This window comes from Eubalaena glacialis, chromosome 17, assembly GCF_028564815.1.
Source record: "Eubalaena glacialis isolate mEubGla1 chromosome 17, mEubGla1.1.hap2.+ XY, whole genome shotgun sequence".
NCBI lineage: Eukaryota > Metazoa > Chordata > Mammalia > Artiodactyla > Balaenidae > Eubalaena > Eubalaena glacialis.
This window is the reverse complement of record NC_083732.1, coordinates 51,697,311-51,714,718: the sequence shown is the minus strand read 5'-3', so window position 1 is coordinate 51,714,718 and position 17,408 is coordinate 51,697,311. Positions and strand designations below refer to the sequence as shown.

At 36.3% G+C, this 17,408-nt stretch overlaps 1 protein-coding gene across 5 annotated transcripts in view; it reads right to left on the bottom strand.

Moving 5' to 3' along the window:
• VPS13B (vacuolar protein sorting 13 homolog B) overlaps window positions 1-17,408 on the bottom strand; it is an 802,016-nt gene that overhangs the window by 445,735 nt on the left and 338,873 nt on the right. The window contains exon 22 of one of the 5 annotated variants that reach the window (XM_061172065.1): window positions 6,450-6,650. The exons of the other annotated variants lie outside the window; for them this stretch is intronic. Within the exon in view, the coding sequence (XP_061028048.1) occupies window positions 6,613-6,650 (38 nt within the window). The 3' untranslated portion in view covers window positions 6,450-6,612. Of the gene's footprint in view, window positions 1-6,449; window positions 6,651-17,408 lie in introns of those variants that run through there. 5 annotated transcript variants of the gene reach the window in all.

The window sequence follows — 17,408 nt, the reverse complement described above, 5'->3', positions numbered from 1 at the left end:
AAATTGATTTGTATATTCTTTGCCTCTGAGTTCTTGTGGGATTTTTTCTTTTTTTAAATTCAACCAGAAAGTCACAAAAATTATACTCATCCTCATCAGTTCACTCAGTCCCATGTAATTAATTTTTTTTTTTTCATCTTGATCTTTTGTTAGCACTTTTATGAGCTCCTCAGTTTTTCATTAGAGTTCTGAAAATGCTTATTCATTCAGTTCAGCAGTACAGTCAGGTACCAGAAACCTGTACTTGTCAGAGTCTTTTCCATGAATTTCCTGAAGATGAAACCCTTTTATAGGAACATATTTACAAAAGCATCAGAGTACACCCAGAACTGTCTGTAAATGGCAAAAGACTTAAAAATGACCACGGTTAAAGATTTGATGAAAGTTCATAATAATGCAGTTGACAAGAAAATTAGTTATTTCTGAGATATACATTTTAAAGTAATAACTAGGGTTATGACTTATAACATTATACCAGAACATATAAGATTTTTAGAAATTTCATGTAATGTCTGAAACATTTATATTAACATATTTCCATACAAATAACCGAATGAAAGTTTAGTATTAGTTGTTTTGTTTGTTTGTTTATACTGCAGGTTCTTATTAGTCATCCATTTTATACACATCAGTGTATACATGTCAATCCCAATCGCCCAATTCAGCACACCACTATCCCCGCCCCACCGCAGTTTTCCCCCCTTGGTGTCCATATGTCTGTTCTCTACATCTGTGTCTCATCTTCTGCCCTGCAAACCGGCTCATCTGTACCATTTTTCTAGGTTCCACATACATGCGTTAATATACGATATTTGTTTTTCTCTTTCTGACTGACTTCACTCTGTATGACAGTCTCTAGATCCATCCACGTCTCAACAAATGACTCAATTTCGTTCCTTTTTATGGCTGAGTAATATTCCATTCTATATATGTACTACAACTTCTTTATCCATTCGTCTGTTGACGGGCATTTAGATTGCTTCCATGACCTGGCTATTGTAAATAGTGCTGCAATGAACATTCGGGTGCATGTGTCTTTTTGAATTACGGTTTTCTCTGGGTATATGCCCAGTAGTGGGATTGCTGGGTCATATGGTAATTCTATTTTTAGTTTTTTAAGGAACCTCCATATTGTTCTCCATAGTGGCTGTATCAATTTACATTCCCACCAACAGTGCAAGAGGGTTCCCTTTTCTCCACACCCTCTCCAGCATTTGTTGTTTGTAGATTTTCTGATGATGCCCATTCTAACTGGTGTGAGGTGATACCTCATTGTAGTTTTGATTTGCATTTCTCTAATAATTAGTGATGTTGAGCATCTTTTCATGTGCTTCGTGGCCGTCTGTATGTCTTCTTTGGAGAAATGTCTATTTAGGTCTTCTGCTCATTTTTGGATTGGGGTGTTTGTTTCTTTAATATTGAGCTGAATGAGCTGTTTATATATTTTGGAGATTAATCCTTTGTCCGTTGATTCGTTTGCAAATATTTTCTCCCATTCTGAGGGTTGTCTTTTCGTCTTGTTTATGGTTTCCTTTGCTGTGCAAAAGCTTTGAAGTTTCATTAGGTCCCATTTGTTTATTTTTGTTTTTCTTTCCATTACTCTAGGAGGTGGATCAAAAAAGATCTTGCTGTGATTTATGTCAAAGAGTGTTCTTCCTATGTTTTCCTCTAAGAGTTTTATAGTGTCCAGTCTTACATTTAGGTCTGTAATCCATTTTGAGTTTATTTTTGTGTATGGTGTTAGGGAGTATTCTAATTTCATTCTTTTACATGTAGCTGTCCAGTTTTCCCAGCACCACTTATTGAAGAGACTGTCTTTTCTCCATCGTATATCTTTGCCTCCTTTGTCATAGATTAGTTGACCATAGGTGCGTGGGTTTATCTCTGGGCTTTCTATCTTGTTCCATTGATCTATGTTTCTGTTTTTGTGCCAGTACCATATTGTCTTGATTACTGTAGCTTTGTAGTATAGTCTGAAGTCAGGGAGTCTGATTCCTCCAGCTCCGTTTTTTTCCCTCAAGACTGCTTTGGCTATTCGGGGTCTTTTGTGTCTCCATACAAATTTTAAGATGATTTTTTCTAGCTCCGTAAAAAATGCCATTGGTAATTTCATAGGGATTGCATTGAATCTGTAGATTGCTTTGGGTAGTATAGTCATTTTCACAATGTTGATTCTTCCAATCCAAGAACATGGTATATCTCTCCATCTGTTGGTATCATCTTTAATTTCTTTCATCAGTGTCTTATAGTTTTCTGCATACAGGTCTTTTGTCTCCCTAGGTAGGTTTATTCCTAGGTATTTTATTCTTTTTGTTGCAATGGTAAATGGGAGTGTTTCCATAATTTCTCTTTCAGATTTTTCACCATTAGTGTATAGGAATGCAAGAGATTTCTGTGCATTAATTTTGTATCCTGCAACTTTACCATATTCATTAATTAGCTCTAGCAGTTTTCTGGTGGCAGTTTTAGGAATCTCTATGTATAGTATCATGTCATCTGCAAACAGTGACAGTTTTACTTCTTCTTTTCCAATTTGTATTCCTTTTATTTCTTTTTCTTCTCTGATTGCCGTGGCTAGGACTTCCAGAACTATGTTGAATAATAGTGGTGAGAGTGGACATCCTTGTCTCGTTCCTGATCTTAGAGGAAATGCTTTCAGTTTTTCACCGTTGAGAATGATGTTTGCTGTGGGTTTGTCATATATGGCCTTTATTATGTTGAGGTAGGTTCCCTCTATGCCCACTTTCTGGAGAGTTTTTATCATAAATGGGTGTTGAATTTTGTCAAAAGCTTTTTCTGCATCTATTGAGATGATCATATGGTTTTTATTCTTCAATTTGTTAATATGGTGTATCACATTGATTGATTTGCGTATATTGAAGAATCCTTGCATCCCTGGGATAAATCCCACTTGATCGTGGTGTATGATCCTTTTAATGTGTTGTTGGATTCTGTTTGCTAGTATTTTGTTGAGGATTTTTGCATCTATATTCATCAGTGATATCGGTCTGTAATTTTCTTTTTTTGTAGTGTCTTTGTCTGGTTTTGGTATCAGGGTGATGGTGGCCTCATAGAATGAGTTTGGGAGTGTTCCTTCCTCTGCAATTTTTTGGAAGAGTTTGAGAAGGATAGGTGTTAGCTCTTCTCTAAATGTTTGATAGAATTCACCTGTGAAGCCATCTGGTCCTGGACTTTTGTTTGTTGGAAGATTTTTAATCACAGTTTCAATTTCATTACTTGTGATTGGTCTGTTCATATTTTCTGCTTCTTCCTGGTTCAGTCTTGGAAGGTTATACCTTTCTAAGAATTTGTCCATTTCTTCCAGGTTGTCCATTTTATTGGCATACAGTTGCTTGTAGTAGTCTCTTAGGATGCTTTGTATTTCTGCAGTGTCTGTTGTAACTTCTCCTTTTTCATTTCTGATTTTATTGATTTGAGTCCTCTCCCTCTTTTTCTTGATGAGTCTGGCTAATGGCTTATCAATTTTGTTTATCTTCTCAAAGAACCAGCTTTTAGTTTTATTGATCTTTGCTATTGTTTTCTTTGTTTCTATTTCATTTATTTCCGCTCTGATCTTTATGATTTCTTTCCTTCTGCTAACTTTGGGTTTTGTTTGTTCTTCTTTCTCTAGTTTCTTTAGGTGTAAGGTTAGATTGTTTACTTGAGATTTTTCTTGTTTCTTTAGATAGGCTTGTATAGCTATAAACTTCCCTCTTAGAACTGCTTTTGCAGCATCCCATAGGTTTTGGGTTGTCGTGTTTTCATTGTCATTTGTCTCTAGGTATTTTTTGATTTCCTCTTTGATTTCTTCAGTAATCTCTTGGTTATTTAGTAACGTATTGTTTAGCCTCCATGTGTTTGTGTTTTTTACGCTTTTTCCCTTGTAATTCATTTCTAATCTCATAGCGTTGTGGTCAGAAAAGATGCTTGATATGATTTCAATTTTCTTGAATTTACTGAGGCTTGATTTGTGACCCAAGATGTGATCTATCCTGGAGAATGTTCCGTGCGCACTTGAGAAGAACGTGTAATCTGCTGTTTTTGGATGGAATGTCCTATAAATATCAATTAAATCTATCTGGTCTATTGTGTCATTTAAAGCTTCTGTTTCCTTATTTATTTTCATTTTGGATGATCTGTCCATTGGTGTAAGTGAGGTGTTAAAGTCCCCCACTATTATTGTGTTACTATCAATTTCCTCTTTTATAGCTGTTAGCAATTGCCTTATGTAATGAGGTGCTCCTATGTTGGGTGCATATATATTTATAATTGTTATATCTTCTTCTTGGATTGATCCCTTGATCATTATGTAGTGTCCTTCCTTGTCTCTTGTAGCATTCTTTATTTTAAAGTCTATTTTATCTGATATGAGTATAGCTACTCCAGCTTTCTTTTGATTTCCATTTGCATGGAATATCTTTTTCCATCCCCTCACTTTCAGTCGTATGTGTCCCTAGGTCTAAAGTGGGTCTCTTGTAGACAGCATATATATGGGTCTTGTTTTTGTATCCATTCAGCAAGACTGTGTCTTTTGGCTGGAGCATTTAATCCATTCACATTTAAGGTAATTATCGATATGTATGTTCCTATGACCATTTTCTTAATTGTTTTGGGTTTGTTTTTGTAGGTCCTTTTCTTCTCTTGTGTTCCCCACTTAGAGAAGTTCCTTTAACATTTGTTGTAGAGCTGGTTTGGTGGTGCTGAATTCTCTTAGCTTTTGCTTGTCTGTAAAGCTTTTGATTTCTCCATCAAATCTAAATGAGATCCTTGCCGGGTAGAGTAATCTTGGTTGTAGGTTCTTCCCTTTCATCACTTTAAGTATATCATGCCACTCCCTTCTGGCTTGTAGAGTTTCTGCTGAGAAATCAGCTGTTAACCTTATGGGAGTTCCCTTGTATGTTATTTGTCGTTTTTCCCTTGCTGCTTTCAATAATTTTTCTTTGTCTTTAATTTTTGCCACTTTGATTACTATGTGTCTCGGCGTGCTTCTCCTTGGGTTTATCCTGTATGGGACTCTCTGCGCTTCCTGGACTTGGGTGGCTATTTCCTTTCCCATGTTAGGGAAGTTTTCGACTACAATCTCTTCAAATATTTTCTCTGGTCCTTTCTCTCTCTCTTCTCCTTCTGGGACCCCTATAATACGAATGTTGTTGCGTTTAGTGTTGTCCCAGAGGTCTCTTAGGCTGTCTTCATTTCTTTTCATTCTTTTTTCTTTAGTCTGTTCTGCAGCAGTGAATTCCACCATTCTGTCTTCCAGGTCACTTATCCGTTCTTCTGCCTCAGTTATTCTACTATTGATTCCTTCTAGTGTAGTTTTCATTTCAGTTATTGTATTGGTCATCTCTGTTTGTTTGTTCTTTAATTCTGCTAGGTCTTTGTTAATCATTTCTTGCATCTTCTCAATCTTTGCCTCCATTCTTATTCCAAGGTCCTGGATCATCTTCACTATCATTATTCTGAATTCTTTTTCTGGAAGGTTGCCTATCTCCACTTCATTTAGTTGTTTTTCTGGGGTTTTTTCTTGTTCCTTCATCTGGTATATAGCCCTCTGCCTTTTCATCTTGTCTATCTTTCTGTAAATTTGGTTTCTGTTCCACAGGCTGCAGGACTGTAGTTTTCCTTGCTTCTGCTGTCTGCCCTCTGGTGGTTGAGGCTATCTAAGAGGCTTGATGGGAGGCTCTGGAGGTGGGTAGAGCTGACTGTTGCTGTGGTGGTCAGAGCTCTGTAAAACTTTAATCCACTTGACTGTTGATGGGTGGGGCTGGGTTCCCTCCCTGTTGGTTGTTTTGCCTGAGGCAACCCAACACTGGAGCCTACCCGGGCTCTTTGGTGGGGTTAATGGCAGACTCTGGGAGGGCTCACGCCAAGGAGTACTTCCCAGAACCTCCGCTGCCAGTGTCCTTGTCCCCACGGTGAAACAGAGCCAGCCCCCGCCTCTGTAGGAGACCCCCCAACACCAGCAGTTATGTCTGGTTCAGTCTCCCCCAGGGTCACTGCTCCTTCCCCTGGGTCCCGATGCACACACTATTTTGTGTACGCCCTCCAAGAGTGGGTTCTCTGTTTCCCCCAGTCCTGTCGAAGTCCTGCAATCAATTCCCACTAGGCTTCAAAGTCTGACTCTCTATGAATTCCTCCTCCCGTTGCCGGACCCCCAGGTTGGGAAGCCTGACGTGGGGCTCAGAACTTTCACTCCAGTGGGTGGACTTCTGTGGTATAAGTGCTCGCCAGTCTGTGAGTCACCCACCCAGCAGTTATGGGATTTGATTTTACTCTGATTGCGCCCCTCCTACCGTCTCACTGTGGCTTCTCCTCTGTCCTTGGACGTGGGGTATCCTCCTTGGTGAAGTCCAGTGTCCTCCTGTCGATGATTGTCCAGCAGCCAGTTGTGATTCTGGTGTTCTCGCAAGAGGGAGTGAGAGCACGTCCTTCTACTCCGCCATCTTGGTTAATCCTCTCTCAATTTTTCTTTTGAAGATTTTCATGTTAGAAAAATACAGATGGATCAAGAAGTTCAATCCCCGGGTCTCTCCACTAAATGTTAGAAACTCCCCACCGTCACTCTTCCTCAGCTGGAGTTCCTTCTTCAAGGCAGCCTGCTGTCGTCCTTCGGGCCTATTTACTCTTATTATCACCGTTTGCAGATAAGGAAACTGATCACAGAGAGGTTAAGTAACCTATCCTAAGTCACCCAGCTGATAAGCGGCAAAATAGTAATAAGAAACTAAGCAGTCTAACTCCAAAGTCCAGGCTTTTTAACTACTATGCTATGATACCACTTCTGTTTTTTCATACCTTGTGCAATGGCTTCCATTTCTACCAAATACAAAATAAATGTATATTTCTACTAAGGATCTTGGTACTGTAAATAGTTCAGAAAATATATTTGTTCATTCTCACTGGAGCTATATAAACCCTACATTTAAGATTGTACTCTGATATCCATTACACTTCTTGTTTTCAACAATAAATAAGGTAATTTTGAGACCCAGACTTTACTGGTTAAAATAATCACTTCTTAGGCATGTATCATCCAACTTGGTACAATATTATTCCTTCATTTCTATGCCATGCAAAAAGTACCACACTTAAAGTCAACTTATGGTTTCAGCTGTGCCAGTTGCCATATGGCTTTGGGAAAGCAATTTAATCTAAGTGTCAGAAGTTAATAATAATTATGTCCAATGTCAAGAATACTGTTCACGTTAAATGTTGTAATGTATATTAAAAAGTTCATTAAAGTACTTTAAATACAGAGAATAATGATGATTAAAAATTAATTGATTATAAGATATAGAAAAGAACTTGAAGGTTACCAGATCTGAAACAAAATGACTTCTTTTCTATCACAGTCAACCTATTGTTTTAGTTCTACCTTAAATGCCATTTCCTGAGAAATGGTCACTGAATTCCCCAAATTAGATTTGGCCCTTCCTCTATAATCTCATAATTTCCCAAAGTACTTAGCACAGAGCTAAGAACACTGAAAGAACTCAAAGTTATACTTACTGATTATCTGACTAAAGATAAAAATTTACCTCAATATCTCAGGTTGTACCTGGACTATTATCATAGTTAAACATTTTTAAATATACGTAAATTTCTGATGTAGCAGGAATACCCTGAAAGACTATGTGTACCAATCTGAAGTGTACCACAAGCTGCTACCTTCTCCCAAATATTCAATAAATATCCCTGGGAAATCTGGGAACAGATTTGAAAAGTTACAGGACATGAATTTAAATCAATTAAAGGACAGAAGGTAAATAATGTTAAGGAACATGATTATTAAGCCCCTAAATAAAAATAACAAAAGAAAAACAATTTATTCATTCATGCAACAATTATTTACTGTTTGCTCAGTGCCAGAAAGAGCTGTTAGATTCTGGGAATACAAAAGTATATTAGTCAAATACAGCCCTTGACATACACTCTGGATGAAGAGACAGAAAAAAAAAGAAGGGAAAACTATGATAAACATTATGAGGACAGAAAAGAGGTGCTACAGTAGGGTATCTTTGAGGAGTGGCACAGACCTATTTTAGAAAGACTGAAAAGGAAAGCTTCCTTTACTGAGAGGATAACATTTAAATAAAAACTCAGAGTATGCAAAGTACATAGTTATGAAAAGAGCAATGGAAACAGAAACAGAATATGCAAAAGATCCCAGGCAAGAAAAAGCATGCAGTGTTTGAAGGAATGAAAGAGGATCAATGTAACAAAAAATGACAAAAGATGGAATGGAAGAACCCAACAGAGACTAGGTCAGGTCAAACTATGTAAGCCTTGGTAAGGAGTTTGGATTTTATCTTAAGTGCAATAGGAAGTCATAAAAGCATTTCAAATAGGGAATAAAATGATCCAATTTAGATTTTTAATAACATGACTCTTGCTGTCATCTAGACAATTGATGATGAGATGATCTGGAAACAACACCAGTGAGACTAATTAGGACACCCTCACTTTATTGTGTATAAGTAATTATACGATTCTGACTAGGGAAGCAACATACAAACAGATTGAAACAAAAAGACTCAAGATATAACTCGGAGGCAGAAGGGACAGGAGGAGGAGACACTAAGGATGAGTCCTGGGTTTCGGCCTTGAGCAACATGGTCAATAGTGGTAGGGGAAGGTACAGAGTTGTACAGATTTGACACATGTTAGGCTTTAGGGGCCTGTAAGATACACACAGATGTCTAAGCAACTGAATGTGAGACACCATTAAAAAAAGAAGAAGAAAAGAAGAAAAAAAAAAATAAAAGACTGGTATAATAAAGCAAGCCAGTTAAAACAGATGTAAAATAGAAAGATCATCAGTGTGAAATACATGTTATTATGTAGGCATGAATGGAAATACTGGGTTTTAAGGCAGCTTTAGGATGATTAAGATCAAATAAAGAAAAGAAAAAATAAAATTACACTGCGGTGTCAAAAACTAATAGATAAAATAAGCTTCACCTTGCTTGAACCCTATAGCTTTCCTTTTAAAATGCAAACATAAAAAAATGTCATCTTTACTTTTTACCTGAATTGTATTTTACTTTATAGAACTTTCACATATCTTACTTTATTTAAGTCTTATAACAAGACTTAAATCTGTGAGATAGTTGGGTATACTTATTACTATTTTATAAATGAATAAAAAATGCGGCTGTCTGAGGTTAGCTAGAAAAGGGAGAGGAACTGGGTCAAAAACTGGTTTTTTTGGTCACTAATCTACTGGTTTTTCTACTATACCTTCCTAATTCTCAATCTATATTTTACACTGATCATGATTTTTGGCAACTCTATTTGGCAATATAAAATTAAATAACGTGAAGAAAAAGTGACCTTTACATAGTAATTCTATTTTTAAATTTGTGGAGTTTGGATAATATATAAACCTTTAAGCAACTTGCCATAGAAACTGCAATAATGCCCCGAGACTTTTCATCAAAATACAAACTACATTTGATACTATCACTCCTGAAAGCCCCTTGGGAAATAATGGCTTTTGGATTCTGCAAGTCAGCGTGACATGGCATGCAAAATTGCATCTCATGCCGAGCCAACCAGGAAAATATATGTCATCACTATGTGACATTCAGAATTTCATCTGGAAACTATAATCTTGTTCTGACTGCAAAAAGGGAGGCGCGGGGAGAAGACTGCATACAAAACAATTTGGTTGAACTTTTGCTGAATTCTTGCCAGTTTGTGTAAAAACTAGAATAACTTACTTATTTCCAAAGAAGAACTTTATATTTGAAAACCTTTCTATGCACTTATTAACATCACAATATGTTCTCAAAGAAAATTAAAATTAACTGACAGGTTTTAGATTGTGTTATGATAACTAATGATCTGTTAAAAAATTGTTTATAATGAAACAAAGTTGCAAAATTAATAAATTGTACAAAGCAGAACTGTATTTTCAAAACTGTATATAACAAAACACCTCCTAATTCCCTTTCCCCAATTGAATAAACTCTAGGTTGAGAAACAAAACAAATGAAAACCTGTCATAAAGTCTGCGATCTTACGCATTCCATGTCTTTCTCTTCTAAATTCTTTTTCACCCTGCCCTCCATTCATGTGTGCAACACCTTCATAACCCATTTACCTTATTCCTATCGAAACAGAAATGCGTGAAGGTGAGTTAGTCTAAGTGTTATATAATCAACATTTTGTGTTTTAAAGCTGCTGTGACTAACTATAAAATGAAAAATTAGTAGACATGAATTGGGATAGCTGACTGACTCTCAAAAATTATCCCCAGGAACCATGTTTCTGCTATCCCTACATATTCTGGTATCATATCTCATGCCCCTGAACACAGAGGTGGACACATGGCCCAACCTGGCTGCCACTGGGCAAATCATAATGCCTAACCTCCTTGGCCACAGTGATTGTCCAAGATGTATGCACATGAGCCATGACAGGCCAAACAAAAACCACTTCAAGTATTTTTTCAACAAATACTGGACCAGATCACTATCTATCTGATCAGAGAGAGTTAAGTACATGAGTCCAGAGGTACCACAGCCACGTACACTGCTAGGTCAAAGAAAAAATATGTTCAGTAAGAGAAAGAGAAGCCAACATGAAAAGACAAGAGTTCTCATGGTGTGGAGTCTGATTCTAAGTCATTCCAAAGAAAAGATTTATACTGTATTTGCCTTTCTTACCATTTTGGTTATCAGAATCAATAAATATCCCCCCCTTTTTTTTTTTTACTTAAAATCTTTTGAATACAGTTTTTGTCTCTTGCTATCACAGAGCCCTTTCTAATTTAGAAATGTGTCTTCTCTTGTAAAGGAATCACCTATTAGGAGAAAACCAGGCAATGTTAGTAGTTGCACCTGCCCAGCCCTTGTAGTATCATTACACAGCCTGCATAGGCTCCAAAGTGCCACAAAATGCTTTAAGAGTATCATGGGGCTTACTTCCTCAAGAACTATTCACCTTCATGCTCTGCCTAGCTCACCTGGTTCTCACTTCTTCCATTACCACATTTACTGGTCATTATCCCAGTGCCTTTCTGCCTAAGCCTGCATATTGGGAGATGCTAATGATGTTTTTACTCCTCTAATCTATTCTCCACCCCAGAAGATTTCCTGAACTACATTAGCCAATACTTTACACTAGCCAATACTTTTCTCAGTTCAACTTGGCTCCCTGGGACCCTCCCACCTGGGCCCCATATGACAGACTTTCTCTAGGTTATGCTAAACTTCCAGATAATAGGATCCCAATATAGTAGTGTCCTCCAAAAATGTGGTGCACAAAACTATGAGACCATCCATTTAGCTGTAGGGGACAAATATGAGAATATTTATTCATATTTACTTTTATCTAAAAATGAGAAAGACATACAGTTAATATTTAGTAAAGTAGAATAACACTGAGGCTCTTCCCCATGTCAGAAGGAAACACATAATACTACATTAAATATACTGAAGGAAGAGTAGATGTTCAATAACAGGAAAGAACTGGCAGGGGCCCTTCTCTCTTTGTTTTCAGTTAACTGTGGCATATTACAATTTACATATATACAGTTAATCAAATTTATAAATTTTGTTATCTACATTTAACTAAATTATATTATGTACCTTTAACTAAATTAATCCTCATAATTTGGATATATACTTTTAAAAGATTCCTGTAAAACACACATGGCCAAACATACAAATTAAAAATACCACTAAATAAAAAATAATAATACATAAAGATGCCACTAACTTATTTAAAAGAAAAAGGCAACATCTTTCCATTAAAGATGGAAAGAATACCTTATTTATATAAGAAAGATGGAAACGCACTAGACAGTTTCAAAATGGATGAGAATGAAAAATAAGTGTCCTGAGTGCATCAATGATGCCATTTCCCCTCTCGGATCAATGAATCTCAGTGAGGTGGCTTTTCAATTATGACAGCCATTAAAATTAACTATTGAAATAAACTGAATTAAGAATTAAATCTTTAAGTTGTTATTATAACAGAGTATTAAACTAAATTAAAGTTTAATACTCTGTTATAATTAAAGTATTAAACTTTTTAGGGCTTCCCTGGTGGTGCAGTGGTTGAGAATCTGCCTGCCAATGCACGGGACACGGGTTCGAGCCCTGGTCTGGGAAGATCCCACATGCCGCGGAGCAACTGGGCCTGTGAGCCACAATTACTGACCCTGCGTGTCTGGAGCCTGTGCTCTGCAACAAGAGAGGCCGCGATAGTGAGAGGCCCGCACACCGCGATGAAGAGTGGCCCCCGCTCGCCTCAACTAGAGAAAGCCCTTGCACAGAAACGAAGACCCAACACAGCCAAAAATAAATAAATAAATTTATATATTAAAAAAAAAAGTATTAAACTTTTTAAATGAAGCACAATAATATTACTCTCACTACAATATTATTGATGTATTAAAATTCTATCAGAATAATAAGACTTAAACTTTAAAATTAAAATTTTCTTACATGCTCTATATTAATATAGTGATACACACATTTAGTGTATAAATCAATAAATGATATACTACGGATGCTTACTTGAAATTTTTTACCTATAGGAAAGTACTGAGAAAAAAAGTTTGAAGACTAATACTCTAAAGATAAACTACTTTCAAATAGTCCGTGTTCTCTGTACTTGTTTTAATTCATTCTCTTACTATTGTAATGCTTTTAACAAAATGTGAGCCTGTCTCAGCTGTGTTCAAGGAAACCAAAAAGAGTAGTTTTGTTCGTTTTTTCTACTTTGTTTTGTTTTGATCCAGGCTTGGGCTAGGACATTTAAAAAGGAAAGAAGTAAGGCAGTGAGGACAGTAATCACAGTAAAATAACTCCAACATGATGTAGAATTTAAAAGTAACTTCTCAACATTAAAATAATTTACCTTCTAAAGCTATTGCCTCTGACAAAATTCAGTGGAGTCTATATTCTACTTTCAAGGTAACAATGAGAATAAAACTTGAACATATTAAAAGAAACCATACATAAATAAATCTCCTGTTTTACTGTCCTAGATAAATAAAAAAGGAACCAAGGAGGTAAGGGAACAAGTATTTTTTAAAATTAAATATGAAATAATCATTGGTCTAATTCTCGACAATTGAGGTTTCAAGAAGATAAGACGTTATGCGTATGCTATACAAACTGTAGTACACTTAAATATAAAAATTAATAAACCTAGTTTGCTTAACAAACTGAACACATTCTTGGAATAAACCAGCAAACACTATAAGCATTCTGCTGCACACAGTAGGAGGCACATTAAAAAAAGTATAAGTTACATTTCTTTCTGAGCTGATGATTTACTTGAGGACTCATATGAACACTACCAATGCAACAAGTTCAGGTATGTAGTAGGGCCAAGTGAGTGGTGCAATTATCAGATATGTCCATAAAAGATGATCATCAAGTGCTCAAGGGATGTTTCGTGAAACATCAAAAAATCAAGTGTTAAGAAACTCTAGTCTATGGTTACAACCAAAAATATCAAATGATCACCCAGCATCTATTGGAATCCTTTAGGAGAGTAAGCTTAGAAATCATATCAGATTATAAACTCTGTGTATACCCCAGAATAGCGCAGAAACAACTTACAAAATAATTTGAAAATTACATAGAATGTTAAAATCTGCAGACTGCTAAAACTTTTTCCCATAAATTTTAGGTTTAGAAATAAAAATAAATTTTCTTACAAAGTAAAAAAGGGAAAATAGCAATTTAATAAACCTATATTTTCATTAAGTTCTCTGATTACTTTCTGAATAATATTTTTATTTATTTATTTATTTTTACATCTTTATTAGAGTATAATTGCTTTACAATGGCGTATTAGTTTCTGCTTTATATCAAAGTGAATCAGTTATACATATACATATATCCCCATATCTCCTCCTTCTTCGTGTCCCTCCCACCCTCCTTATCCCACCCCTCTAGGTGGTCACAAAGCATGGAGCTGATCTCCCTGTGCTATGCGGCTGCTTCCCACTAGCTCTCTATTTTACATTTGGTAGTGTTTAAATGTCCATGCCACTCTCTCACTTCGTCCCAGCTTACCCTTCCCCCTCGCCGTGTCCTCAAGTCCATCCTCTACGTCTGCGTCTTTATTCCTGTCCTGCCCGTAGGTTCTTCAGAACCATTTTGTTTTTTCTTTTTTAGATTCCATATATATGTGTTAGCACATGCTGTTGGTTTTACTCTTTCTGAATTACTTCACTCTGTATGACAGACTCTAGGTCCATCCACCTCACTACAAATAACTCAATTTCGTTTCTTTTTATGGCTGAGTAATATTACATTGTATATATGTGCCACATCCTCTTTAACCATTCAACTGTCGATGGACACTTAGGTTGCTTCCACGTCCTAGCTATTGTAAATAGTGCTGCAATGAAACTGTGGTACGTGACTCTTTCTGAATTATGGTTTTCTCAGGGTATATGCTCAGTACTGGGATTGCTGGGTCATATGGTAGTTCTATTTTTACTTTTTTAGTAACCTCCATACTGTTCTCCACTGTGGATGTTTCAATTTACATTCCCACCAACAGTGCAAGAGGGTTCCCTTTTCTCTACACCCTCTCCAGCATTTATTGTTTGTAGATTTTTTGATGATAGCCATGCTAACTGCTGTGAGGTGATACCTCATGGGAGTTTTGATTTGCACTTCTCTAATGATTAGTGATGTTGAGCATCCTTTCATGTGTTTGTTGGCAATCTGTATATCTTCTTCGGAGAAATGTCTATTTAGGTCGTCTGCCCATTTTCGGATTGGGTTGTCTGTTTTTTTGATATTGAGCTGCATGAGCTGCTTGTAAATTTTGGAGATTAATCGTTTGTCAGTTGCTTCATTTGCAAATATTTTCTCCCATTCTGAGGGTTGTCTTTTCATCTTGTTTATGGTTTCCTTTGCTATGCAAAAGCTTTTAAGTTTCATTAGGTCCCATTTGTTTATTTTTATTTTTATTGCCATTTCTCGAAGAGGTGGGTCAAAAAGGATCTTGCTGTGATTTATGTCATAGAGTGTTCTAAGTTTTCCTCTAAGAGTTTTACAGTGTCTGGCCTAATATTTAGGACTTTAATCCATTTTGAGTTTATTTTTTGTGTATGGTGTTAGGGAGTGCTGTAATTTCATTGTTTAACATGTAGCTGTCCAGTTTTCCCAGCACCAATTAGTGAAGAGGCTGTCTTTTCTCCACCGTATATTCTTGCCTCTTTTATCAAAGATAAGGTGACCATATATGCATGGGTTTATCCCTGGGGTTTCTATCCTGTTCCATTAATTTATATTTTGTTTTTGTGCCAGTACCATACTGTCTTGATTACTGTAGCTTTGTAGTATAGTCTGAAGTCAGGAAGCCTGATTGCTCCAGCTCCATTTTTCTTTCTCAAGATTGCTTTGGCTATTCGGGGTCTTTTGTGTTTCCATACAAATTGTGAAATTTTTTGTTCTAGTTCTTTGAAAAATGCCATTGGTAGTTTGATAGGGATTGCACTGAATCTGTAGATTGCTTTGGGTAGTATAGTCATTTTCACAATGTTGATTCTTCCAATAGAAGAACATGGTATATCTCTCCACCTGTTTGTATCATCTTTAATTTCGTTCAGCAGTGTCTTACAGTTTTCTGCATACAGGTCTTTTGTCTGCTTAAGTAGGTTTCATCCTAGGAACTTGATTCTCTATGTTGCAATGGTGAATGGGTGTGTTTCCTTAATTTCTCTTTCATATTTTTCATCATTAATGTATAGGAATGCAAGAGATTTCTGTGCATTAATTTTATATCCTGCTACTTTACCAAATTCATTGATTAGCTCTAGTAGTTTTCTGGTAGCATCTTTAGGATTCCCTATGTATAGTATCATGTTACCTGCAAACAGTGACAGTCTTACCTCTTCTTTTCCGACTTGGATTCCTTTTATTTCTTTTTCTTCTCTGATCACTGTGGCTAAAACTTCCAAAACTATGTTGAATAATAGTGGTGAGAGTGGGCAACCTTGTCTTGTTCCTGATCTTAGTGGAAATGGTATCAGTTTTTCACCACTGAGAACAATGTTGGCTGTGGGTTTGTCATATATGGCCTTTATTATGTTGAGGTAAGTTCCCTCTATGTCTACTTTCTGGAGGGTTTTTATCATGAATGGGTGTTGAATTTTGTCAAAAGCTTTTTCTGCATCTATTGAGATTATCATATGGCTTTTTTCCTTCAATCTGTTAATATGGTTTATCACATTGATTTGCATATAGTGAAGAATCCTTGCCTTCCTAGGATAAACCCCACTTCATCATGGTGTATGATCCTTTTAATGTGCTGTTGGATTCTGTTTGCTAGTATTTTGTTGAGGATTTTTGCATCTATGTTCATCAGTGATATTGGCCTGTAGTTTTCTTTCTTTGTGACATCTTTGTCTGGTTTTGGTATCAGGGTGATGGTGGCCTCATAGAATGAGTTTGGGAGTGTTCCTCCCTCTGCTATATTTTGGAAGAGTTTGAAAAGGAAGGTGTTAGCTCTTATCTAAATGTTTGATAGAATTTGCCTGTGAAGGCATCTGGTCCTGGGCTTTTGTTTGTTGGAAGATTTTTAATCACAGTCTCTATTCCAGTGCTTGTGTTTGGTCTGTTTATATTTTCTATTTCTTCCTGGTTCAGTCTACGAAGGTTGTGCTTTTCTAAGAATTTCTCCATTTCTTCCAACTTGTCCATTTTATTGGCATATAGCTGCTTGTACTAATCTCTCATGATCCTTTGTATTTCTGCAGTGTCAGTAATTACTTCTCCTTATTCTTTTCTAATTCTACTGATTTGAGTCTTCTCCCTTTTTTTCTCAATGAGTCTGGCTAATGGTTTATTAATTTTGTTTATCTTCTCAAAGAACCAGCTTTTAGTTTTATTGATCTGTGCTATCGTTTCCTTCATTTCTTTTTCATTTATTTCTGATCTGATCTTTATGATTTCTTTCCTTTTGCTAACTTTGGGGATTTTTTGTTCTTCCTTCTCTGTTTCCTTCTCTGACTGCTTTTGTTCTTGCTTCTCTAACTGCTGCTTTAGGTGTAAGATTAGGCTGTTTATTAGAGATTTTTCTTGTTTCTTGAGGTAGGATTTTATTGCTATAAACTTCCCTCTTAGAACTGATTTTGCTGCATCCCATAGGTTTTGAGTCATTGTATTTTCATTTTCATTTGTTTCTAGGTATTTTTTGATTTCCTCTTGATTTCTTCAGTGATCTCTTGGTTATTTAGTAGTGTATTGTTTGGTTTCCATGTGTTTGTAATTTTATAGATTTTTTCCTGTAATTGATATCTAGTCTCATACTGTTGTGGTCGGAAAAGATACTTGACACGATTTCAATTTTCTTAATTTTACCAAGGCTTGATTTGTGACCCAAGATATGATCTATCCTGGAGAATGTTCCATGAGCAATTGAGTATTCTG